General features: G+C 40.6%; 2 protein-coding genes and 1 long non-coding RNA gene across 3 annotated transcripts in view; 1 reads left to right on the forward strand and 2 right to left on the reverse strand.

Annotated features, from left to right (window-relative positions):
• Window positions 1-1,407, reverse strand: part of LOC310688060 — a 150,436-nt gene extending 149,029 nt beyond the window's left edge. The window contains exon 1 of the long non-coding RNA XR_014516754.1: window positions 1,047-1,407. This is a non-coding gene — a long non-coding RNA (uncharacterized lncRNA). The remainder of the gene's footprint in view (window positions 1-1,046) is intronic.
• The window catches only part of CCDC146 (coiled-coil domain containing 146), a 71,907-nt gene that overhangs the window by 6,838 nt on the left and 37,598 nt on the right, over window positions 1-27,471 (forward strand). Inside the window, exons 2-3 of the mRNA XM_083464012.1 lie at window positions 3,963-4,027; window positions 4,948-5,147. Coding sequence (XP_083320138.1) covers window positions 4,015-4,027; window positions 4,948-5,147 — 213 coding nt within the window. The 5' untranslated portion in view covers window positions 3,963-4,014. The remainder of the gene's footprint in view (window positions 1-3,962; window positions 4,028-4,947; window positions 5,148-27,471) is intronic.
• Window positions 18,564-27,325, reverse strand: FGL2 (fibrinogen like 2). The gene is made up of 2 exons (XM_083464095.1): window positions 26,548-27,325; window positions 18,564-21,546 (listed from the first exon to the last, which is right to left on the reverse strand). The coding sequence occupies exons 1-2, from the start codon at window positions 27,158-27,160 to the stop codon at window positions 20,840-20,842; spliced, it is 1,320 nt and encodes a 439-aa protein (XP_083320221.1). The 5' UTR covers window positions 27,161-27,325; the 3' UTR covers window positions 18,564-20,839.

A 27,471-nucleotide genomic window follows, 5' to 3' on the forward strand; every position in this document is an offset into this window, starting at 1 on the left:
TTTATGAAAAGTCAGGCTGAACTTAAGGATCTACAATTTGAGAAGAAAGAAGACAACAGTACAATTTCCATTAATAGTATGGAAAAGTGTCGTGATTCATTTTCATTTTTCTGTAGTTGAGTTTCTAAACATAAAGCTTAAAATTGTAACATGAGCTCCATAAAGTTCAACACTCCCCATCACCATTTTCAGTTTCCAATTATTTTGGTAACATTTTGTGTATGTGTGTAGGAGGGGGCATAATTTGACTCCTTTTAATAAGCAACACTGTCAAATCACTGCATTCTCTTTGTGGTCCTGAGGGTAGATGGATTTATATTTATTTTTAAATCAAGTTCAGATTACTAAACTCAGAACTTTTCATCCATGTGGCACCCTCTAGGGCTCACATTCAGAAGGACCTTTTAAAACCTTTTTTCACTCACAGATTACAATTGCTGAACCAGGAGGAACGATATACTAATGCAGTTAAATAAATATTCATTATTACTATTCAAATATAGAGATGCACCATCTTCTAGATGTTTTTCCAGAAAAAATGAAATATGTGCAATAGTTACATATCTAACCTAAATGTTATTTGTTACTTCAATAGCTCAATCCTGTGTGTGTCTACTCAAAAGCAAGGTCCATTCAGTTCAATGAAATGTGCTCCCAAGTAACCATGCATACAACTGCAACTTTAGTTGGGAGTAATTCCCAGTGAATTCAGCAGGACTTACTTCTGAGTAGACTAATATAGGCCTGTAGACTTTGTAGATGGGCAACATTTCTGCCACAGAATTCCTGCCCCATCGCAGAATAGTTCTGAGAGTTGCCAGAGTGGTGGGATGATTATAAAAGTACCAGTAGTTTGTAGTGGGTTTGGGTATGCTCTTACGTAGCAATGAGCATATAAAATTCTGTTTGGTATACTTATGATATGAAAAGTACTTAACTTTTTGTTCAGATATGAATTACAAATACTGTATACCTAGAATGTGATGAGGAAGCTGCTTTACTGTAAGATGGGCATACTTTTACACAGGGATAATTACAATAAATACAGTAAAGGTAAAGGTACCCCTGCCCGTACGGGCCAGTCTTGCCAGACTCTAGGGTTGTGCGCCCATCTCACTCTATAGGCCGGGAGCCAGCGCTGTCCGCAGACACTTCCGGGTCACGTGGCCAGCATGACAAGCTGCATCTGGCGAGCCAGCGCAGCACACGGAACGCCGTTTACCTTCCCGCTAGTAAGCGGTCCCTATTTATCTACTTGTACCCAGGGGTGCTTTCGAACTGCTAGGTTGGCAGGCGCTGGGACCGAGCAACGGGAGCGCACCCCGCTGCAGGGATTCGAACCGCCGACCTTTCGATCGGCAAGTCCTAGGCACTGAGGCTTTTACCCACAGCGCCACCCGCATCCCTAATAAATACAGTAACCGAGTATAAAATAGGACTGCAACCTAGCACACGCTGCAACTTACTATATTGGCTACAATATAATGCTTTTTTCAAACTTGATTTCAGGGCGGTGAGAGTCAACCCAGGTAAGGCCTTCATTGGTTACTCTTGCTTCACCAATAGCATACCCCCACACAATATTTGATAACATAACTAGATTTCTATGAAATGGTTACAGAATATTGCTAGGCATCAATTGCAGGCTGAAATGCGTAACCTGGGATGCCTGTTGAGTTCATAAACAGGCTCCCCGCCCCAATGAAATGACAAGCAGAATGCTAACCCTCCCCAGCTGAAACTATCATTCTGCTCTCAAACCCACTAAAGTGTGTAAAGGGACTTCCTTTTACATAACGGCAGAAGAGGGTTGGCATGTAAGATAAAACAAAGGGTTTTTTTAAATGGAAAGTAGTCAGTTTTATTTTGGCATTTCTACAATTAGATCAATGAGAAAGGAAAAAAAGAATGTCCTAAGGCCTATGAAATGTATTCTTCTTCTTCTTCTTCTTAATTTTTATTAATGAAAATATCGTGAAGATGTGTTATAGGTGGTACATGACCCCAGTTAAATTAGCAAAAAATTATAAATTACCTTCAAATCTATGCTGGAGATGTAAAAAGGTTGAAGGCTCGTTATACCACATTTGGTGGAATTGTGTCAAGATTATGTCCTTCTGGAACAATATTTACGATGAATTGAAAAAAATCTTTAAAATAACCTTCCCAAAAAAGATCTGAGGCGTTTCTTCTTGGACTAGTCTCAGAAGACATTCCCAAGGATAAGTTTTTTTTGTATGCTACAGCGGCCGCTAGAATACTGGTGGCCAAAAATTGGAAGAGTGAGGAGACTCCTTCAATCTCAGAGGGGCAAATTAAATTTTGTGAATATATTGAACTAGCCAAGATGACAGCATCAATCAGATTGCAATCAAAACAAAAATTAAGAAAGGAATGGAAATGTGTTGAAGAATATACTGTACAAAATCATTCTATTAGAAACCTCTGGATAAGTATAGACTGAACCCATTAAGTTAAGAAGTTATGCTTTCCTCTCTTTTTTTCTTTTTTTAATAGATGAATGACTATTGTAATGAATAAAAATGAACACAATGTTAGAGGTTTCTATTAAGTAATAAGTTGGATATCACTCATGTGGGTGAAGGAAGTCACACAGGCATTTGGGTATAAGGGGAGGTGGTTGCAGGGTTAGATGTGGGGAAATTGCAGAAATAAAATATTCATATTATGTAAAATGATGAAGGTGTATGGCAATTAACATGTAATGTGAATTAATTGAAAATGAAATGTATTCTTCTTATTGCCGTTGAATGTTTAAAATACATTGTTCAGTTGAAGAAAAGGGTCTTCAAATTTATTCCAGTTAAGTGATAAATAAAATTTGCTTTTGAATAAATTAATTATACTTTTTTTGTGCAGGTTATGGGAGGACATTTTCTTATCCAGGCATTCCCCAATCCCATGCTGCCCGTGCCATGCTTTGAACCCACACCGTGGACATGAAGGGTGGTATCCAACAAAGTTGGGTTGGCGTAACAATTCTCTTTGTACAATTGAACTCCCCCTCTATCTTCTTGCCCTGTGTGCCGCCTAAATCTGTTTTGGGTTTTGCTCCTCAATGCAGTGGAGCAGATTTGGAGAAAGTATGGGGTGCACATGGGGAGAGAAGGAGGCAAAGTTCTGTTGCACAAACAGAAGTCCTTCCACTAATGGAACTACCGTATTTTTCGCTCTATAACACGCACCCGACCATAACACGCACGTAGTTTTTAGAGGAGGAAAATCCGTAGGCATGCCACCCGTAGGCATTTCCTCAATAACACGCACAGACATTTCCCCTTACTTTCTAGGAGGAAAAAAGTGAGTGTTATGGTGCAAAAAATACTACTTTGTTGGATACTGCCCCAAATGTTCAATAGACAACCCTAAGTTTGCACTTGCTTTTTGCATTTGTGATGAGTGGGGTGTGTTTTGATACAAATCTTTTCATGAAGCTATGAAGCTTACCAACATGTCCATAGAGGTACAATTGAAATAAATATTTAGTAACTATAACTCATATTATGTGTATTCAAATCTTTTTTTATTACTATATGCCCATGTTTATGTAATATATTAAATTTATGCTGATTGCAGCTGATTACATAATGTTTTGATTTCTGTAGGAGGCATCGTCAGGGTTAGATTTTGTTTTGTTTTTTTGAATTCCTGAGCAAATGCAGCTGCTGAAATTTCCCTGTAAAGCAGAATGTCCTTGAAGAAAATCCAAATAGCACTAGAGGCCAGCTTACACTTGTAGCCTTCAAAGATTTTGCTGACCCATAGACCATGGTGTTCTTTGAAAAAGAAAACACAGACAGATGTAGCAAGATTGCATCCTAATGCTAAATTGCGGTGGTATGCTTTGTAAATTAACTAATGTATGCTGCTTTGATTCATCTGCATTCCAATTTAAATATACTTGGAAAAGTATAATGATAAATTCTTTGATTTAATTTCAGATCAGTTTGGAACTCCACAGTCCTAGTGACTGCAATTGTTTAGGCAAGGAAAATGAGCTCTGAAGGTAATTACTATGCCATCTAGTTATTGGCTAACACAAATTATTTAGTGTGTGATGCATTGTAGATTCCATATAACATAGTCCTGATCCCTGACAACTGGAAGGTACTGGGAGTTTAAGATCTGCCTTGATTTCTTGAATTGGGTCAGCGCTAGACTTGCATATGACAATATTTATAAGGATGTATCTAACTGCGCTGATATTCCTGGAAGTTGTGGATAGGGAAGTGGGTTACGGACTTCACTATGGCAGTCTCTGAATACCTCTGAGGACTGTCTTTGAAGACAGACACTTAGTAGAGTTATTCCTTGTTTTCCTAATTATTGCTTTTATTAGTATTACTAGTGCACAGTCAAAGCATTTCAGTTGTTAATTCATTAACAAAACTTTCCCAGCTATGCACAGATATTGACTATATTCAGCTATCCCTCACCCTTTCCCCTCCCCTTTCTTCTGGAGTTCCCCATTATTGATATGTGTAACCTCATGCCATGATTTATCTCCAGCTCTCATCTTCTAATCATAGCTGTCAAGCGTCCCTTATTTGGCGGGACAGTCCCTTATTCCAGCGCCATGTCCCGCTGCTGTCCCTTATTGATGATGTCTCTTAAATAAGCTACTGAAGGTAATGGGGCCCTTGATATGTCCAGCTTGCTTTGTCAACAACAAATTGTTGATCCCTTTTTTGTGTTGAATATATGCTATATGGTAATTTATGGACCTAATAGGTATCTAAAGCCATTTGCACACAACAAAATATGTATTTTATAAAAGTAATTGTTGATCCCTTATTTTGGCTGCTGATCCCTTATTTTTGAGGCTGCTGGTCTCTTATTTTCAAATCTGTAAGTTGACAGCTAGGCTTCTAATTTATTTTGCATAACGATCAAAATTTGATATGTGGATTTTGGTACTTTTTGCAGATGTTTGGAAAAGGGATGATTATGAAGAAGAGGAAGAAGAAGAAGAGTATGTTTCCAGTGAGTCAGAAGAAAAATCTGAACCAGAATTGGAACCAGAGGACCCTGAAGATCCTATTTATGCCACAGCTCCAACAGTTAATATTCGGGATGAAGGTTCCATTGACGTGCATACATGTCCTGCATTTGAGTGCCTTGATGAGGTAGTGTACTCTTAGTTTCCTTTATGTCAGCATGATAGATAGATACTGTTTTCAGTTGAATTGCCTCTGTAGGAAATTAAAAACAAAGCAACTTTTAAGTACCTATTGTGAAAATAGCATTGATCTATCACAACAGCAACTGAAAACAAGATACAGGAAACCATCTTGTCAAAAAGCATGCAAACTGAAATAAAACAAATGAAAAACTCTGCACTGTTATCCAAGCACACCACTTTGCCTTATTGGGGTAATGTTATTGACTTTGATGGAATGTTCATTATCTCGTTTCCACAAATATGTTAAACAGAATTCCTAAGAGTCCCTTTCAAGGCTTTGCATAAGAAACAGCAAGGCATAGAATATGTGTCAAATGTAAACTGTTACTTTGCAGAGCTGACACGATTGCTCTTTATAGTGATCTGTTCCAGGGGTAATCAGCTTGGTGCCTTTGAAATACAGTGATACCTTGGGTTACATACGCTTCAGGTTACATACGCTTCAGGTTACACACTCCACTAACCCAGAAATAGTGCTTCAGGTTAAGAACGTTGCTTCAGGATAAGAGCAGAAATTGTGCTCCGGTGGCGCGGCAGCAGCAGGAGACCCCATTAACTAAAGTGGTGCTTCAGGTTAAGAACAGTTTCAGGTTAAGGACGGACCTCCAGAACGAATTAAGTACTTAACCCAAGGTACCACTGTATTTCTGGACTAGAGTTCCCATAATTCCTGACCACTGTCCATGCTGGCTGGGGCTGATGGGAGTTGTAGCTCAACAACTTCTGGAGGGTGCCATGTTGGCTGCCCCAGGGCCACTCAAAGGAGACGCTGTTGACATAACTTTGGAAAAGAGATGTGTGGTGGGGTGAAATGAAGTTTTTGTGCAGCAGAAAGACCATACTAACAAGTCTTATTCCCTCACTGTTGTTTTGGCTGCTGCTTTCCTTAAGATACGGGATACATCTCTTTAAGGATTGGGCAATAATATACACAAACATGCCAATATCAAGAATCATTGTCAAATGATTGCCATTGTTTTGGCAGCTATCCAGCGGTATGAAGTACGCATTAAAAGTTTGCTTGGTGACTTTAATTTGTAAAATTATCTTTTTTGTCATAAAAAAGAGTTTTCCGAAGGGGGAACGAGAACAGACTTAGGAGAGCATGGCAAGTTCAAACTGCATCAGGCAATTAAAAAAACATATCCCCCTGTTTTCTTCAGCACCTTTTCAGATATTTCCCCTCTGTTTTTCCTGTGGATTTGTTTCCCCTGTGGATTTGGTCTTTAGTTTTGTCTGACAGGAAACAGTGAAGTAAAATTAGTATGTTCTTAAATTCTTTTTGTTTATAAAATTTACGAAACATTGTCTGTTCAAACACACCAAGGCCTAGCCAAAGAAGAAAATAGTTTCCTAACACTCTTGAGAAAGAGCTGAAATAAAACTTTCTCTGGATTGCACTAAGAATGGCACAAAACTAAAACACGAGAGACTATGATATAAAACCCTGTTGGCTTCCATTGCACGGAAGCCAACTTAAATCAAAACTAGCAAGGTGCAGACACAAATGTAGAACACTGTGTGTTGCAAGCTAAACCGTAGTGTTGGAACAAGCGCCCAAAGACCTGTGCTTATGATTGGCTCTGTTCCTAAGACCCAGTGGGAAATTTCAGCCATGCCAACATTCTCAGATATTCATATATCAAGTCAGGTACAAAGCCACTGGCTTTGTAATAAGATCATTCTATAACACAGACACAGTGCTTTAAATTAACTGTTAAGTTTTGTTTTTTTTAAAAAGAGAAATAAATAAATGATGTGCTGTTCTGTTGTACTGTGCAATACTCTTAGTGTATGTGCACAGATAGCTAAAAAAACAACCACAAGGGGAAAATAAATTTTATATTGGAAACCTATGGCGTGACTTGCCACATAAACTTCCATGAGAGTAAGTCCCTAACAAAACGCATCCTACATTATTGGACTTCGTTAACATGAAGCTTTTTTAGATTGACCAAAACAACCATATGAAATGTTAACAAAACGTTATTTCCTTTGGGCAGTGATGGCAATCAGTATGTAAAGTGCTGATAGCAAAGACTGCTGTAAACTAGCCCCAAACAGCTACCACTGTATAACTGACCTTCTCTGATATGGATTTTTACCAAGGCAGCATGCCCAGCATCAGTACCTGAAAATCCTGGGCAGCTGCCAAAGCCCCAGTGTCATGGGAAAGTTTACCACCAGTGTTGCCTCTTAAAAACAAGATTATAACAGGCTTATTGACTGCCCACAGCTGCCATCTCTGTCCAGCAACATCCTGGAAATTGACATGTTCAGCACTGTTGGGGCCAAAGAACACAGCCTTTGCAAAGAGGCCTTGTCACCTCTGGAGTAGACCCTGGAGGGTGATTGGCATTCTCCTTTACCCTTTTTGCAGATGTTGCTGATTGAATAAAGGCACAGCATTAACTCATTCCCAGTGCATCCAGGGGAAAAGAAAGGGAGAGAGACTGTGAGACCCTTGCAAGCTAGTTTTCACAGTCCAGTAGAAGCTCAGGCATGCTTGCATCCCCTTTACTTTAGCGTGCCATAAGACCAAAGTAGCCCTGGAGAGCGTTACTTAGCTAGGCATTCCTGAAGTGATATGTGTTGTCTCATATGCCAAGAATTCCTGAAGATATGTGCAAGTTTGTTCTTTCCATACATTGCATACACACTGGGCAAACTGTATAGATCCAAAGCATTCTCTTCAGACCTAGTCCACTGCATAACTGTTGCAAAGCCTGATAACTGGTGTTTCTTGCTGTTTCCTTAGTTTTGCTAGATATTGATCACGGGTGATCAGAACTGCCTCCATTTGGCTTTTTACATGTATGCAACTTTATATCCTGTTCCAGTTAATTGAAGCGAGCTGCCAGCTTTCCTGTTTCCCCACCGTGTGTTCATTCAACACAATTTTCATGATAGGTGAATAGAACTATTGTCTCAGTTATGTACATATTTGGTTCATGCCACATTCCAATGAATTGTCCAGTGTGGTACACAAAATGTACAATAAAAACAATGGTATTCAATTTTCATTTAAGATGGAACCAATTATCCATTTCTGTTTCTCAAAGTGTTTACATCTTCAGCTAGAATCCTGTTGAATTGAGCATTGTGTTGTACCAGTAGATAATTCCATATTGGTAAGAATTTATGGTAGTATTTAACATTTTTATTTGGGATTTGTTTGTTTGATAGTCACCCTTCAGCTCCTTCAGACTTCTCACAAGAAAATAATAGTCGTACGGCTCATCTCTTACACAAAGTGTCTTATTTTTCTAAAACAATGTAGCATTATAGGGAAAGGCTAGGAACTTTAGAAACGTAGAAGTAATGAATAAGGATCGCTTAGTCCTGGTCCATTTCAGCGTGTCGTTATTTCCATAATGACCTCAATTTGGCTAAACATTTCCATGTCAATTTAGCAACGTGTAACAGACTGTTTCATTGATTTCACTCCTTGGTTGGAATAAAATACTCTTCTTAACAGAGATCTGTTTAAATACCGTGGTTTTTATTAATCAGCTGCTTCTTTTTGTAGCTACCCTCCCTGAAGTCTCTACTTACGATTGTTTCCAGTGAAGTCAGTGTGACTTCTTATAACTTCTCCTGACAATGGGTGGAATACAACGTAATTATACATGAATATTCCGCTACCCCTCTGCAGCAGATTTGGGGAGGGTGGCTGGGATAGGGAAGGGTTTGTGCAAGTGGAAATCCTTTTGCTGCTGGAATGGATTAGTTGAATACTGCTCAGTATTTTACTGATAGGATTATAAAAGAACCAGTTTAGGTCTAGTGCCTCAGTATCTTATCCCTATGCAATTATTGAGAAATGGCATTGTTGCAAGTGGGGTAAAGACATGTTGTTTGTATCTCTGTCTCCCTCCCGCTGAGCTATTAGATGCTTCAACATTTCCACTGTCTATTCGACTAAGGACATGAGCAAATTCTGGAAGGGGAGAGTAATGTTGTACCATTTTGACCTTTAAAAACAAACAAACAGAAACTTTGCACTAGATGAGTGCTGCAACCCTGCTCTGGGGTATTTGGGTGCCAGACAACCACTGCGGATATTTTAAAAGTTAAAAGTCAAATTAGAAAAATAAATAAATCCCAAATTACATAGGCATTGAAGGGGTCGGGGTGGTTATTGCTTATCAGTGGTGATATTACATTGTCCAGTAGGTACACTTGACATTCCTGCAACCATATTTCTCGCACCACTCTGAACAGCAGTGCAGGTACTAACTGGGGGGGGGGGGGATTTTCCCATGCAACAAAATAATGTGGTTTGAATGCTGCTGGAAATCTGACATCCCTGACACAGGAATACTGCCTTGAGAAGATGTTGGGATTCCACACCACAAATTGTTTGTTGTGCTCTAGATATAAACTGATTACGGACAGTGAACCTCAGGGTTGCAGCAGTATTCTGTGAGTTCTTTATAGATATATTGTTTAGATGTAGTGTAAAGTTTCACTATGGTATTTAGCAATTAAGTTATCCCGCACCATGCTACTGCATATCTAAAAGTGAAAAGTCCTTGGGAGGTGCAGTGGCAATTGTTGGGAAATGTGCAAAACCAAACATTTTCTTCACAGAGTGTTATGTAGTTGAGCCCATGAATCAGTGTGCTAAACCTAACACAATCACTAAGCACTTGTTGCAGTACAAGAGACAATGGAAACCAATGATACGTTGATTTGTCAGAGACACTAAAGGTCATCAGGGCATGCAGTGGCAAGATCTGTTGCCCATCAGATTCCGACAGATGGCTAAAAATGCTTTTCATAATTCATATATATTACTTAAATACTGTTTCTTAAGTGCTTGGTGGAGGAAAACTCTAGGGTCAGTTGGGAAAGGAGAGGCTGCTATTCCACTTAGGATACTCCATAACCTAGCGGGTAGGAACAATAGAAAACTTGTCTCCCATTAGGATGGCTTGATAGCTGCTGTAGGATCAAAGCTTCAGCACATGTGAGTGTTGCATGCAGCATGTTTTGTACAGTGGTGCCTCGCAAGACGAAAAGAATCCGTTCTATGATTCTCTTCGTCTAGCGGTTTTTTCGTCTTGCGAAGCAAGCCCATTGACGGATTAGGGCTATTAGCGGCTTTTAGTGGCTTATCTGCTGATCGGATCAGCTGATAAGCGGCTTAGCGGCTTAGAAAAAGGGGGGGAGGGGGAAAAACCCGCAGGAACTCGCAAGACATTGTCGTCTTGCGAAGCAAGCCCATAGGAAATTCGTTTTGCGAAGCACCTCCAAAACGGAAAACTCTTTCGTCTAGCGAGTTTTCCGTCTTGCGAGGCATTCGTCTTGCGGGGCACCACTGTATTGGGGAGAGGACAAACATTTAGGAAGACAGAGGAGTAGGTTTGCAAAAGAGGGAAAATTAGAATCATAGAATCATAGAGTTGGAAGAGACCACAAGGGCCATCGAGTCCAACCCCCTGCCAAGCAGGAAACACCATCAGAGCACTCCTGACATATGGTTGTCAAGCCTCTGCTTAAAGACCTCCAAAGAAGGAGACTCCACCACACTCCTTGGCAGCAAATTCCACTGTCGAACAGCTCTTACTGTCAGGAAGTTCTTAGAGTATTAGGGTAATTAGAGTAGTGTATGACAACCATGCAATTATCCTGGTGTGTTTGGGGTTTTTTGGGTTGTTGTTTTTTTGCAGGGAACTGCAAGGAGGGGCTAGGAAGTTGATTGTAGCAATAACAAAGGGGTGATGGGAGACAACTCAAAGACAAACAACGAAGGAATAGACATAAACTATAATCTTTGCAGAAGCCAAAGTTGCCCAGACCTCACCACAATTTAGTCCCCAGAGCTATCGCAAAAGACCTGTTCTTTGATGCTATTTATGTCTGCTTAGTTATTATTACTTCCCACCCCCACCCCCCTCAATACCTGTGGGCACACCTGCTGCTAAGTAGCATTAGAAAAGAATAATGTATGAAGCAATAATAAATTTATTGAGCACTCTCAGTGGTGGCCTGAGTTCTGGAAGCATCACAGAGGACTGGGATTGCCAGCTTTTTGCTCTTGAAGCGCTTTAGGGAGCGGCATGGAGTGGAGTCATACATACATCTTTCACCTCATTACATCTTCGTTGCAGTATTGCTGCATTTGTTTTACGGCAGTTGGTTCTACTGCATATGCCCTCTCTGATTCTGCAAGATTGGCTGGGATTCCTCTGTCATAAAGGTTCTGTCAGTGGTTGACTCCACCTGTGCAAGGGTGACTTGGAAGTGATTGCAACTGGGAGACAGTATTGGACTATTACCTTGTTTTTCAGAAGCCCAACCCATCTCTGTGTTTTGCTTTTTGTTTTTATGGCACAGACATGCTGGAACGTTGACAAAGCCAATTTTGCAATATGTCACTTTCCTAGCTGCTGTAAAGCTGTCAACATTGTACTCATTAAGGCAAAATATGTAGTTGTGTTCCTGTTCTTTCACAGTTTGTTTTTCATGTGACTAAGTACATATTCTGTGATATATGCAGATTTTAGGACAGGCACTGGCAAATTCAGCCCTCCAGCTGTTTTGGGACTACAACTCCCAGGATCCCTAGGTAACAGGACCAGTGGTCAGGGGTGATGGGAGTTGTAGTCTCAAAACATCTGGAGGGCCGAGTTTGCCTATGCCTGTTTTAGGAGGAATTTGTAGCCAGATTTTATAGAATTATGTTGAGGGTCTCAAAGTGTGACATGAAGCTGCAGTGTATTTGTATTGAGATAGTGAAAGCACATACACTCTCTGTACTTCAGTAGGCCAAAAGGCAATTGGAAGGTGGAATTGCTTATTGAAATAAAGGAATGCGGGATACAAAATAAATGAATAATGATCACTAATCAGTAGAGCTGAGCACTATTTCTTGAGATCTGTGAAGGTAGACTATTATTCCATCAGAGGGGCAATTGCTTCTTCCTTCAGACAGGCTTGTAACCTTTATGGCATGAGAACAGCACTGGAATATGCTAGCCTGTTAATCCGAAGTAGATTTAGTAAACTATTCCAGAGAGGTTGTTTGTGGCTGCCCTGAGTGTTCTTCTCTGAGTCCATTTCTCCTATGTAGGATACAATCTCTCTCTCTTCATAGGTCATTCAATTTTCCTTGGATTATGTTAATAGATATCCGCTAAGCAATCCCAAATTTCTCCATGTGTAATAGGCTTTGTAAGTCTTTTTTCTCCCAAAAGCCAGATAGCACCATTCAGAGTGACCTAAGATATGGTGCAAAATGTAAGTATGGGGAGAAATTTGATTCAGTTCGCATTAAAAGGCAAATTTACCTATATTGCACTTTCCAAAACAATTTGCAAGCCAAAACACAGCCACCATGCAACTTTTCTACTTCTCTGAATTTTGCAGTGCAGTTCTCCAGCCAAGTAATGTATACAGAAATGTATATATTACATTAAAGTCTGTATATAAATGCATTGACTAATGAAAACAGCAAACACAAATGCATTACCTTAGGGGAAATGAGTTGCAGGTTGCTATGGGGGGTGGGCGCCCTTGTGTGTGTGTCCACTTCCCAAATTCCCTTCCTCTTTAGAAATCTTGCTTAGGAGGAACCAGAGGTACCAAGTTGAGGTGGTGGACTCTCCTTCATTAGAGGTTTGTAAGCAGAGCTTAGATGGCCACCTGTCATGTATGATCTACTGCAGATTCCGGCATATTAGGCGACTGGGAGTATAAGACGACCCCCAACTTTTGCTGTTCAATTTTAGAGTTTTAGAGTTATAGAGTTTGAGCGCCACCAGGGGCAGAGCGCGCACCCCTCCGCTGCCTCTGCCGTCGCAGCAGCAGCAGCCCGAGGCGAGGCGTTTGGCGGGCGAGCGCCACAGTCAGAAGGACTTTCCATGTCTCCTTCTGTGGGGAGGGCGGAGCAGCGACGGCAGAAGGGGTGCCTCTGCTCACCGGCTCCCTCTCTTCCTTCCCAAGGCATATACCTCGCATATAAGACGACCCCCTACTTTTGGGGTGATTTTCCAGGGATAAAAAGTTGTCTTGTACACCAGAACATACGATAGTTGAGATATCTGCATTGCAGGGGGTTGGAATAGATGACCGTTGGGGTCCCTTCCAACTCGACAGTTCTATGATTCAAAGTTTTGTTGGACTTTTGATACCCTTTAAAAACAAATGTGTTGAGGTGTGTGTGTGTGTGAATGGGTAAATGCATGTGGGACGGGAGCCAAACAGAATCTTTGACCCGGGTGAAAGAAAGCCTCGTTTTGCCCCTGCTCCATCCCATTTATCATTTTTGGTTGCCCTTTTCTGAGCATTTCCCAAAACTAAAATATCCTTTTTTAGGTGAGGCGACCAGAACTGTACTAAGTATTCCAGATTCAGTTGCCTTTCTCAGAGCTACTGCTGTGCCAATTATAAACATGTGCTCACGGGCCTCTTTTTTAAGGTACCCCCCCCCCCACATATATCAAGTGCACATAATTTGTGAAGCTTCTAACTTTAGCAATAAAAATGTTCACCCAGCAACAGTTTTGAAAACAGTTTCAGGCATTTACTTATCCAAACATTGTGGCGCATTCCAAATCTTACTAAATCTAAACCTTGCAAAGCTTTTGGAGCAACATTAAAGCCCTATAACTACATTGGCATAAAAAATAAGACAGATGTTGCCTTCACCTCGAACCAAAAGTCTCTTAACAGCAATTAGGCAAACCATTTCTATCCTGTCAGACTGTTCAAACTCCTATTATCACTGGGGAAATCATTGACAGTGGTGATAATGTGACTTTCATTGTGAATGCCAGTGTTTATTACAGAACCTGCTAGTAGGCATGTGGAATCAGCAATACAATGAAGGCATGTCTTCCAACATTGACATGGTCAGCCTGGGAAAGATATATAATACCTAGGTGTACGTATCCAAAAAGTTATGGAACTGTTAAAGTACATGCTGATAGCTTCTGATGAGGCCAACAGCAGGGCAGAAAATTCATTTTGGTGCATGGTAAGATCAGCGGCGGAGCAAGTTGATTGGGCGCCTGGGGCGGCGTGCATGCCTTGCGCCCAGGGGGGGGGGCCAGCTGCCCGCGGGGGTGAGGCCAGCCATGGCAGGACACTCTCTGAGGGGTCTGCCTGCCTTCTCCCACTCAGCCGCCCTGCAGCTGAGGGGGAGGTGGCGGGCAGACCATTTGGGCAGCACAGAGTCTGTGGGCACCCAAACTACCGCGTCCCTCACAGGAGAGACACGTGGGTCAGGCGCACTGCAGGCCCTGTGGTGAGTGCCCCCCGACATTTTGCCACCCCCCTCAGTGGTGACACATGAGGTGGTCCACCTCCACCGCACCCCCCTTCCTCCACCCCTGGTAAGATACAGTGGCACCTCGGGTTACATATGCTTCAGGTTACATACGCTTCAGATTATAGACTCCGCTAACCCAGAAATAGTACCTCAGGTTAAGAACTTTGCTTCAGGATGAGAACAGAAATCGTGCTCCAGCGGCGCGGCACCAGCAGGAGGCCCCATTAGCTAAATGGTGCTTCAGGTTAAGAACAGTTTCAGGTTAAGAACGGACCTCCGGAACGAATGATGCTTCTCCTCAAGTGTATATGTCTTGAGTAGATTATTTATTCAGCTATAATCCAGGCATGAATATAAATGTAGCATTTTCAACTATGGAGAAAATATGCCTTATAGAGCATAGTCCACATGCATATTATCTGACACTATTTGAAGACCTTGCTGCTCACATGCTTGCCATCTTAGCTGACACCTTATTTATGTCAATGTGAGTAAATGTGCTGTTGTTCAAAATGTGACACAGAAGGCTTGTCCAGACTTCCTTTTGTGCCATGCTTCTAGGCACAGGTCCGCACTTTAAAGTGCGTTGTCCTAGCATTCCCCCCCCCCCTCTGCTTTTACCGCTGAATCAGAGCAAATAGCAATCCACAGAAAACCCCTTCTTGCCTTTTGTTCTGATTCAGTGTTAAAGTGCCGATTTCCGCAGGGAAAGCACCTTGGCAAAAAGAAGAGGGGGGGGTGTGTGTGCTTGGACACAGCGCTTTAAAGTATGGAGTTGTGTCTTCAAAGTGCAGGGCAAAGGGTAGGAGTGGATGAGCCCTTTGTTGTAACGAAGTTTTATTAACTTTCTAAATGACAAATCCTCAGTGTTAAACTATGTTCAGCATTTAACTATGGCAGTAAGAAGCATATAAATGTTTTCGCCTTTTGTATGCATTTCAGAATACGATTGGACTAATTGCAGGTGTTAAAATAACTATCCTTATTTTCCTACCTTTCTTAAATCAGGGGTCAAATAGAGGAAATAAGAAATGAGGGTTTCAAGGTCAGAGGGAAGTGCTTAATTAATCTGCTGGGATTTTTTTTTTTAAAAATGGCAGGTATTTAAAACTGCTGGATTAAATCAAAACGTCTTTGATGCCAGTGGAATACTTTATTTATTCTGGATATCATACTGTACTGAATGTGCTTATGTGGAGTTCTCTGTTGTCAAGATTCTAAAATTTCCTTTTACTAATAACACTCTGGAGATATAGGCCTGCTTTTCTTGCCCCCGACCCCCTGACCTTTGGTGTCATCTTAGATCCCCTGCTTTGCACCCAATGCTGGGTTTTTAAAATCTATTTCATCCATAGACTTCCAGGTAGGTGTCTAGTGCAGTAGGAACAACTAAGAGCTTCAGTAATGTGCAAATCACCATGCTGTATTCCCTGTTGATAAACTTCTTCCACTCTTTTAGGGTTACAGGAACTCACTTTGATGAAACCTGTTCTGTTTGTTCTTATCTATGGCCTATAATTTCTCATTTTGAAACGTCGAGCTGTTTTTCAATATTTGTTTTTTCTAAATTTTAAATTTACTATTTACTGCTTGCCTTTATAGAGTTAGACATGGGTTTCATGACTATAATACTTATTAAATGCCTTCATTTTTAAAAGGATTTAAAGCCATTAATCCAAAACATATTGTTTTAGGTGTGGCTTTATTGCAAATAGGGTTATCACATTTTAACTTGCTTTGCAGTGTAGCAGATGCATGAAACTGTTCTTTTCCACAGAAGAAGCAGCCCACTTCTAATAGAAGGAAATGCTTTGCATCTTAAGGATAATTCTGAAGAAATTGTAAAAGGCCCCAGTTTCTTTGATTATAGTGTCCCTGTTGAACCATACTCTCTCTGCCAGAATACATATGTTAATACAGTATTGCCTATCCAAAACTAATAAGGCTTTGAATAAATGTCCACATTAAACTGCCTTATCCAAGCCCTTTTCTAGAAGTAGAAAAGTGTGGATAATTAATGCACATGAAATGTGACAGACCCTTTCCCCTATCAGCGGCCTCCTTGCTCAACTGTACCCAGAGAAAATGCTCTCCATGCGCACAGGAATCTTACAAAGGCATGGCTTTGGATAGTGTGGAGAAAGCTCTCTTTAGAATCATAGAGTTGGAAGAGACCACAAGGGCCATCGAGTCCAACCCCCTGCCAAGCAGGAAACACCATCAGAGCACTCCTGACATATGGTTGTCAAGCCTCTGCTTAAAGACCTCCAAAGAAGGAGACTCCACCACACTCCTTGGCAGCAAATTCCACTGTCGAACAGCTCTTACTGTCAGGAAGTTCTTCCTAATGTTTAGGTGGAATCTTCTTTCTTGTAGTTTGAATCCATTGCTCCGTGTCCGCTTCTCTGGAGCAGCAGAAAACAACCTTTCTCCCTCCTCTATGTGACATCCTTTTATATATTTGAACATGGCTATCATATCACCCCTTAACCTCCTCTTCTCCAGGCTAAACATGCCCAGCTCCCTTAGCCGTTCCTCTTTAGATTTTCTAAAGGCTGCTGTTGAGTCCCAGCTCCTCCCATTTTCATTACAGTCCTTTTGAAGCATTTAAACTGGAGATAGAGCCAGGGCTGTCTATTCCTGACTGACAGCCGACGGTCTACTCTGCTCTATCCAAGCCAGAGTGGCCTCACTTCCTTGGTACCAGAGAGTCTTTTAAATGGAGATGCTAGGGACTGGACTTGGCACTTTCTTCTTGCAGAAGGCAGACTTTTCTCCACTGAGCAATCGACCTCCCCCCAAACTTCTCTGTTGTGAACAGCTGTCAGGCAGGAGCCCAGCAGGTCAATCCCTGGGCCACCAGGGTTCCTGCTTTTCCTTTGTAGCAGTTTCCTTGAGTGTGTTCAACTTATGCCAAGAGATCGGGGAGTGCTTGGAAGAGCACTTTGAACTGGCAAGTGTGTATTTTGTCCTGAGTGTACCCATTGGGAATTTGCAGGAAGATCTGATGTAATCATTCTTAATTTACAAAAGTTCTGCAAACCAACAGCTTTTGGTTCCAAAGGAGGGAGAAGAAAAGATACAACTTAACCAACCTTTGTGGAAAGGATATATGACAGTTTCATTTGTATAAAAGCATTTCGTGAATAAGAACAGTATTGGTAATTGTTTCAAAACTTGGTGTTCAAAATTTCATTATTTATTGGAAGGATTTCAAATAAATAAAAAGCTGGTAGCTTCACAGCAAGGATTAATTTTGGTCTTAAGTGTGTGGTCTTGGACAAAATGCGTATCTGGTTCAATCTAGGGAACACTGAGAGTTTTAATTCTGTGATGGGCAAGAAATTATGTGGACTCTCACAAAGTTATAGCACCTAGATAGTTTGAATGAAGCTGTGGTAGCTAAACAAGTTTTAAATTGTTGGGCACATCTACACAAAGATCTGAACTGAAAACAACACAATTTAATACAGTACAGTGGTACCTCTGGATACCAACGGGATCCGTTCTGGAGCCCCATTCGCATCCTGAAGCGAATGCAATCCGTGTCTGCGCGGGTCGCGATTTGCCGCTTCTGCGCATGCGTGTGACATTATTTTTGACCGTCTGCGCATGTGCGAGCGACGAAACCCAGAAGTAATGTGTTCTGTTACTTCTGGGTCGCCGCAGAGCACAACCCAAAAATGCTTAACCTGAATGTTTGTATTCTTCTGATTCATCTAACTATACTTTTAGTTGTGAATTACTCTGCCTTCTGTTGAAGAGCCCTACTTGGCTAGGATAGGTCTGTGAATGGTAATAATGCCTAGATCGAGAGGTGTGTATATGGTTGTACGCAGGAAGCTGTAACTGTTGTGTGCCAAGTTAAAAACGTTGCTTCTATAGCTCAATGCACTTTTGCACCTGCTGCACTCACCCCTGACATGTCATCCTTGGAAGGTCCCCCATGAGGGGTTTGTGACCCTCAGACTAAAAAGAAAAGGTCTCCCATCCCTAATACTTAACAATGAAATGAAAGTAATAAATGAGCAAATAAATTATGGATAAAAAGCATTGCAAATAAGGTGCTGCCAGACATTCAGGCAAATTACAACGGTTTTATTGTTGCCTAAAAGATAGTGATATAAGCTTTGGAACTGTGCTTGGGAAGGGAGTTCTAAGTCTGGGTGCAACCACAGAAAAGGACCTGTCCCCAGAAGCCACCCACCAGATCTCCGAAGAAGGGGAGAGGTATTCGGAGCAGGGCCTAAGCCAAGAATCGCTGCACATAGGCAAGTTCATGGGGGGGTTTCATACACCTCATCCCAGACCTACAGTTGAGTGGCAAAAAACCCCCAGCAATTAGCATTGTGCCCAGAAGCAAACTAGTAGTCAGTTGTGCAGATCTTTAAGCACTGTACAGTATGTAAATGCAGTAACCAAAACCAATCAAAATTACAGTAGATACTTATCTTCTATTGACTTCAACATGGTTTGGAGGAAATCTTTTATTGCACATCATAACAAGTGATTACATTCATTTCTACATTTTGGGTTGAATCCTGTGATTGAACTTCACTCAAAGGATGTTCCCCAGGAGTCTATTTTCCCCTGCAGCCTTCCCTAAAGCTGCTTCAGATAACTGAGGAAACCCCGGAAAAGTATGAGAGGTGAAATGGGAGCCTGGAAGGGGAATTAGATGAAAAGTGAACAGTGAACAGAAGGAACCCTTCCATTTTCAGACGGGACACACTGGACCCAATCCTGTAACTTAAGGATCTTTTCATCTAGAAAACTCACCAGCAACAACCTCTAGTGATGATACGTAACATTTTGTAGCGAAGGTGATAGAATCTCTCAGTATTAGATTTGGTTTCCCTCACCAGTTAAGAGACATTTACTATGAAGAAAAATAGCCAAATTGCATGGCACAATTGGGCATAGTTCCATCTAGCAAAGCCCCTGTAACACACACACACACACACACACGTGTGTGTGTGTAAATCCACATACTTTGGTCATTAGCAACAATACGCAATGAAAATTCTAAATGTATTTCTTTACTGTTCACAAATATAAGGCATTGTAAGGATGCCTCTCCTATAAGTTCCTTCTGTGGCATATACAGATATATACACCTATATTAGCCATCTTTGGAAATGCCTACTGAAGAAGCAATATCACTTAGATCATAATTGCCTAAAGTGGCTCTTTAAAAATAATAATATTTCCAACAATATACCAGAAATCTGTTTGAGAAAAATGGCACATGTTACCTTCTCCCATGACATTCCACCAAAAATGCCTTCCATGCTCTACTAATGTGCAGATGTCAGCAGTGTTAAATCTTATTAGATTAGTAGTAGCATAGTTGCCAGGGATGTTGCAGATGTGTCTTTTGGCATTGCTATATCGTCTCTTATTTCAATATCTATAATTATGCTGATAGGAGTACGTAGGATTGCGACTGTCACACCAGCTGTAACCCTGATGTAGGGGCTGCTGGCATAAGTGGATCATACGACTGTACTATAAGTCCCAGAATTCCCCCTGTAAACTTGAAGCCTTTATATATATATTTTCAGTTATTCGTCTCTTGAGTACAGACAACATTTTCTAATGAGGTCTGAAAATATTGGTTGAATCCATACAAAATCAGTTGCACATAAATAAACCACCACATTATGTTCATTAATATTTTTAGAGATTTAGTATTGCAGTGTTTGGTCATATATAAAAATAGCAAGATCATTAGAAATGCTTCCTTAACGGCATTTATTAGCCTTTAGATTAAGATACGTTGTTTTTGTTCTGGTACAATCACATAGTAAAAAAAAAAAAAAAAAAGCTGGTTGACAGTGGCAATGAATTATTAAACTATAACATACTGAATCTATTATTTACATAGAAAAAATATAGTTGTCTTGGAATACTTGAGTTTAAGCCAGTTTGGGCTCACTAGCTTTGCAGCAGGTTGGTGGGTCTGCAGAGATATTTATGGAATATGATGAGGAAGCAGTACATTAAGGGTCTGAAACTGTTGCTCTCCAACTCTACAAATCTGGTTTTGGTCTGTGGGTGGCCGAGGCATTGTTTTGTGATAAGGCAATAGTGGAATGCCTTTGAAGTCAACTTGACAAAATAAGCTTACACTCCGCTTCTGACCTAACAGAGGTTAATGGATGAGGCTGACACATTATTTGCTACCAAAAAATTGAATTGTTCCCTGTACATTTAGAATTTATCAGGAGAGATACATTAGGGTGCCTTTGGAAGAGATGTTTTCTCAAGGAAAAAAAATTAAACACGAGACATAGCAGTTGTTTTTAAAATTGCACTCAGATACTGGAGAAAAGTGTCAATATTGAGAAGTTACTAATTCATGGCACAAAGACTTTGGGTCTCATCATCATTCTGACCTTTTTGAAAGGTTGTCTGTAACCATTTAGACTATTATCCGAAGCTGTAGGCCAGGTGCCCCAGAAAATCCCATTGCGAACACCTTTGTATTTTTTGTGATAATATACGCCATTGAGATTAGCCGCCAAGCATGCGTCAAACCACCACCCAGAGCTATAGTACGCTCCACAGTTACCTGATGGATACCTGTCATTGTCTCTATCTGGGGTAGTGAAGAACCTTTGGTCATGGTTGTAATGTTTGGAGAATTGCAGGGCATTCCCAGCTGTACCACTGTAGCTGCCAATAGTTAAGCGGTATTTGAGAAATTCATTGGTCACATAAAATTGTTCGTATTTTGCATATTCTTTGACTCCGTTGAAATCCTCAAGTTCAATTCTGAGCTGCATCTCCTTGCTTCTAGTCAGAAGGTGAATTTTGTCATTCCCTAGCCAGTATTCTCTACTCAGGTTTCCGAAGCCATTCTTGTATTCTTTCCATGTTCTGTTGAAGCTGGTGCTGCCATCCTGACGCATTTGGAACACTGTCCAGCCGCCTCCCATAGATTCCATCTCACAGTAAACATCAAAGCTGTCATGTCTCGGATCAGGAGTAATTCTGTAGATTCCATTACGCAGTTTGCCTGCTGCGTAATAATTGGAACAGTCTCCTTGCAGAATCTGTATAACTGGACAGAGAAAGGGGTTGAGGAAGTTAGCCGCGTTATTTACAACCCATTTTAAACTTGTATAGCATAATAGAAAGCAATCTGGATCCATAATGGAATATACACTTTTAGTCACCTTTCCATTTGTGCAGTGTGTATGGATGTAAAATAAATGATGCACATAGCTCAATGATATCAGAGAACAGCTTTTTTTCTGTGCTTCTGCAAGTCATTGCAATAATAATAATAATAATAATAATAATAATAATAATATCAATATCAGTAATGTAGGAAATGGCCCTTGAAGAAAACAGGGGAATCATCTGCTGGCACTAGTTTAAATTTAATATGTGGTTAGCGCTGAATTTGATGACACTTGATAACTTTTGCAATTCCAGTTCTATCTCTTATAGAAGACTTTTTGCTGATGTAAATTCCTGCCTCTACGTCTCCTTATTTGGGCAGGGGGAGGACTGGGAATAGTAATTTCTTGACAAGGGTATGTTGTGTCTTCTGCTGTTGCCCACAACTTGCAGGTCAAAAGGGAGGAGGAAGCAATAGGTGGACTCTAGACGAAGAAACCTCCATTACTGGTTCTATTTAATGAACTAACTTAGAGGACCATCAGAGGCATAGCTTTTATATTATTTCATTGCTTTGTGTGAGAACTCTCATTTTTTCTTCACCGAATGTTTTATGTTGCACTCCTCAGTGTGCAATAGAACTATCCACATAATTTTTGCATAACAATTATACTGAGGCAGTTGACAATTTGATCTAGGGTCAAATGCCAAGTCTCCACTTGACATTTGTTAACTTTTGCATTAACCGCTGTCTTTTTACACTTATGGAGAACAGGATAGTTTTATTTCTTACAATATTGGCCTAAAGTGCTGGTGTTACCTGTTGTTTTTTCCTAGCTATTTGTAGACTATCATGTTCAATTGACACTGAACTCAGAAAGATGTCGTTTAAGAGCATGACTTTGGTTTCCTGTAAACGTGTTATTATGTAACCTCTGGATTTTAGACTGGAAATGAATTTGGACAGTATACTAATCAGGAATGCAACACTTTATGATATAAGGTATTTCTTCCAGGTGTTTCCTGAAGATTACGGCCCATTCCCCCCCCCCCCCCCCGAGCCAGTTATAATAGAAGCCTAACAAGCTTTACAAATGAAATGCTCTTACATTTTCCCCCATGAAATTATTGACACAGCAGCATTCAATTAATATCATTTGGAATGAGGAAATACGTTTTCTGAGTTATGTTGATTCTTATTATAAATTATTTTGGGAGGGGAAATATTTGTCACCCAAATTTGTTCGAGGACAGCAGAGTGAAGCTATTGAGAGAGTTTGAAGTTTTCATGACCAGGCATCAGTATTGATTTTTGGGCAGTGATGCAGTCTTTCATAAAGGAAGAGGACTCAAGTTTACTTTAAGAGGTGCTTAGATGCTCCCAATAGGTCTGCTCCTTGTACCCACCCCCTTATGAATATGTGTAAACTATCATTCTAATACATCTAATAGATACAACGTACTCTGATTCATTTATACTGTTGTTGCTTTAGAGAAGCGCAGCCAGCAATACATATGCTGTTTGATTACTTTTCAGGGACATTTAGTCTAGAAATTGTTTGTCTGTTAGTTAAGAGTCTTGTTCTTTTAATTATGCTGAATACAGTCGTACCTTGGTTTTCGAACAGAATGCGTTCCGGACGTCCATTTGACTTCCGGAACGTTTGGAAACCAAGGTGCGGCTTCCGATTGGCTTCCGATTGCGCAGGCACGTCAGAAACAATAGTGGAAGCCACATCAGACGTTCAGCTTCCAAAAAAAGTTAGAAAACCAGAACACTCACTTCTGGGTTTTGATTATTTGGGAGCCAAAACATATGAGTACCAAGGCGTTTGACAACCAAGGTACAACTGTATTAGAATGTAGTGAATTTTAATGTACTTTCACATACACTCATGATCCAGCGCCACCTGACGTGGATGCTAGGAGAAGTTATAACAGATTCAGTAGTGCGTATGGATCACCCAGCTGGGGAACACTGTGTTGTATCTAACACAATTGTCCCATTAGTGCAAGGACCTTTAACCATACAACAAAAGGGGGGATGGAGTTTGGGAATCCAAAGGCTATACAATTATAACTTGTTTTTGTTTTTACTTTGTCTTGCTTTTTGTATGAAAAGTGGGAAAATTGTGGAAAGGAAATTAGGTCGACTTTAGAATAAGGTGTTAAGAATAAGAAAGAAAGATATAATTAAGACATATGTATTGATGTATAAATATTGTTGTTTATAAGGTAAGATTGGTAAGAACTTGTTGAGCCGATATTGAACTTGAATACAAGAGGGGGAGGTGTGGGGAAGTCAGGGAAATAAGTTATAGAAAATAAGGATTGTGAGGAAAATTGGTGTGTGTTTTGTAGTGTCTGTTTTTCTATTTTTTTTTCTTGCATGTCTGTCTTTTTGTCTTTATGTGTATTTTAAAATTTTCAATAAATATCTTTTAACCATACAACAATACTTCCTCTCCCTCTCTTCTCTCTGTGTGTTCCCCACACCTCCCAACCTGTTATGGGGGTTCTGCAGAAACAAGAGGGGGAGAGGAAGTCCTCGCACTAATGGGGTGACTTGTTGGATACAGCCCATCATTGTGTGTTTTTGCTTCTCTGGCAATCCATATTGCTTTGGGTCCTTCTCAAGCAATCCAAGACTACGACATGTTGTCCGTTGTCACGGACTGGCTGGATGCAGAGGAGTGGTGGAAGGCACCAGCTGGGGAGCCCCCGAGGGAAGAAGGCTCAGGGCCTGGGGAGTAGTGATGGGATGGTGACGAGTGGTCAGAGGGAGAAGAGGGAAAGGACTGGGAGGAGGAGGTGTCGGAAGCTGAAGGGATAACAAGGTTTAGTGAACGGAAGGAGGTGGTGGCAGAGAGCAGTCCAGAATCAGAGGGAGAAGTGGAGGCTGGAGGGAGGCAGCGATCAGGCAGGCTGCTTCCCCTTGCTGCTGCAAGCTTATTCAGGGATAGAGATTGAAAATAGCCTATTCTGGAAGAGAGATTATATATGTTCCACTCACTGCTCACGTTTATCCAAATGAGCCTCAGCGTTCTTTTTTTCAACATTCAGAATGTTACAGACTGCTGTGCTGAGGGATAAATATGCTTAAGAAGGGTAAGGAAACATCAAAACGCACACTGTGGAATGTGAATAGTTTTGATTTATTTCCTCCCAAAATATAACCATTAAGCTTAAAGGCCCAAAGGAGTCACGTACCAGAATGAACTTGAAGGTGAAGTAGGCATCATTCAAAATTCTACCTCACAATGAACTTAATGCGCATTCAGTTCACTCAGCAATTATGGGAACTACTTTTAAGTGCAGTTCAGAGAATGTTGAATGACTTCAGAGTCAGAGGTTTTTTAAAAGAACGGATTCCAAGCACTGTTTTCTAGCAAGAGCTATGAATTACAAAATTATTTTTTGTTATTGTAACAGGATAATGCTCTTTTAAGTGCAACCGCTAAAAATAGATGGGTTGGGAAAAGTAATAGTCAAAATGATATTTCATGTAACATTGTTTATTTCATGTAACATTGCCAAGATTCCACTCTAAGTATATCACATGCTGTTCATTTGGGATATGTTAGTGTTGCTCAGATTTACACATGTGCAGCTGTAAAACATAATCATTTTGTCATCCATCTGTAAGACTACACCTTCCTCTCTGTTCCCAAATGTATGTAATATGGCAAGTTATTTATTAACATTTTGAAGTGTAATTCAAAATAATATTCAAAGGAAGATTTTTGAGTTTCTTCTTTTTAAAAAAAAATCTATGTAACTGTAAGCTTTAAGTCACACCAATATAAAACATTTGATGCTTCCATTAGGAAGTGGTATGAAGAAAAGCTAAGCACACAGCAGTAACAAAATGTAGACAAAACATTGTTCAGATGTCCACACTCCAGGATAAATGGAATTCATTTTAAAAAATCTCAACATAACCATTACTTCCTTGGTCCTGTATGAGAAATCAGTTTCTTCCATTCTTTCTACCTGAACAGAAGTGATAAAAGTAAAAGGGCGTCCTTATTTAACCAGTGCAAGCTCCTCTGAGTTTCGACAGCTGCCCACGTGTAACATTGGAAAATGCCCTTTAACAGCCTGATTTTTCTGTACTTTAACAGGGCCAAATCCTTAAAGATTCTAGCCTGAATCCAGGTCTGTCCGCTGGCAAAATAGTTGTGCATAACAACTGGTAGCTATAAATAGGGAAACACATCCCCCCTGCACCTCCAAGGATGCAGCCAGTCAACCCACTGAGATGCCAATGAACATTGCAGTGTGGCTTCTGATGTGCATCCCCCACCTGTTACATCCATGGAAAGTTGAGATGCGCACTCTTCTTCTCATAAGCTTTCTTCTTGTGCTCAGTAAAGGAACATAAGAATTTGCCTGTAACTAACTGCTGTGTCAAACGCTGACAAAAATAAAGTGTGTGGGGTGTTCAAAATCCTTTTAGCAGGAAAAGAAAAACCCATTATGAAGTTCAGAGGTGCTAGATTCTCATCTGTTTCAATAGCTTCCCTCACAGCTAAGCTAAAAGTCTTCTTGGCTCAATGAGATGGTTATATTTTATTGTGTTTCACTAAATACTACTACTACTAATAATAATACTAATAATAATTTATTATTTATACCCCACCCATCTGGCTGGGTTTCCCCAGCCACTCTGGGCAGCTCCCCACCGAATATTAAGAACACAATACAGCATTATTGAATCCTACTTTTGAATTCTACTATTGAATCCTAACACATTGAATCCTACTTTTATCTACTATTTTCCCCCTAATATCCGGATATGACCTAATTGTAAAGTAATATGGATCAAGTAACGCCTAGTATTTACTTTTACTTTTTTGGTAGGTGGCAAAAAGTTAATAGATGTATGTAAGGAAATTCTGTTCTGATCCTTTTAGTAAAATAGTAAAAGTTGACCTACCTGGTTGTGGTTGTGTGACTGGGCAGTTTGAAGAGCATTTATTATCCAGATTGTTCACAGCAAATGTCAAATTGGCTACTTTGCTGTCCACATAGCTTTCCACGTTGTTCATGTTTATGAGGTTCATGTGCTCCAGCTGATTCTGTAAAGATTGGATTTGGTTCTTTGCATTCTTCAGACTGGCTGACAGCCTGGAAACCTTGTTCTGCAATTCTTTTACTCTGTTATCTTGTATTTTGCTGTTGTCGACTGGAGCGTCTGTGCCAGGTGGCAGGAATTCGTTGCTGTCTTTTTCTAGATTCTCATCTGCCTGCAGCTTGCAGTCTTCGCAGGACTTCTTCATCTTGTTTACAACTTCCTTCAGGTTCTGCACTTCTTTGAGCGTTCTCTCCATCAGCCGAAACTGCTTGGGCAGCTGGATGGTCATTGGAGGCAAGGTTATCCGATACGGGCATTCCTCTCCATCACATTCCCCGCTGCTTTTGAGCTTTATTGGACAAGCACCAATCAGTTCTTCTTCTCTGGCGCTGTCTGTGCTATCATCTGTCGCTGCAGGGCCATTTGTAAATAGCAGCAGAGCTGTCTGGAGCAAAATCCTGCAAACGAGCTTCATCTTTTCTGAGGAGCTGCTAGCCCAGTGAGGAAGTATGCAAAGTTTCAGTGACTTTTATAAAGTGCAGCTAACTGCTGCCTCTGACTTATCAGAGAGGCTGCCTGCACTGTTCTCGGAAAAGGGTGGGAGTTGATTGCATCACAGCAAGCTGCAGTGATATTAATAGAAGAGTAAAGTAGGTAGCTATGGGGAATTTACCCAGACTTGCACATTATCTCCGGCACCTGTCTGCATAATCAAACACAGAGATACTTATACCCAGGTATTCATTTTAGAATAATAAATATATACACAACACAACAAATACAACA

Source organism: Podarcis liolepis (assembly GCF_965112155.1).
Source record: "Podarcis liolepis genome assembly, chromosome: 10".
NCBI lineage: Eukaryota > Metazoa > Chordata > Lepidosauria > Squamata > Lacertidae > Podarcis > Podarcis liolepis.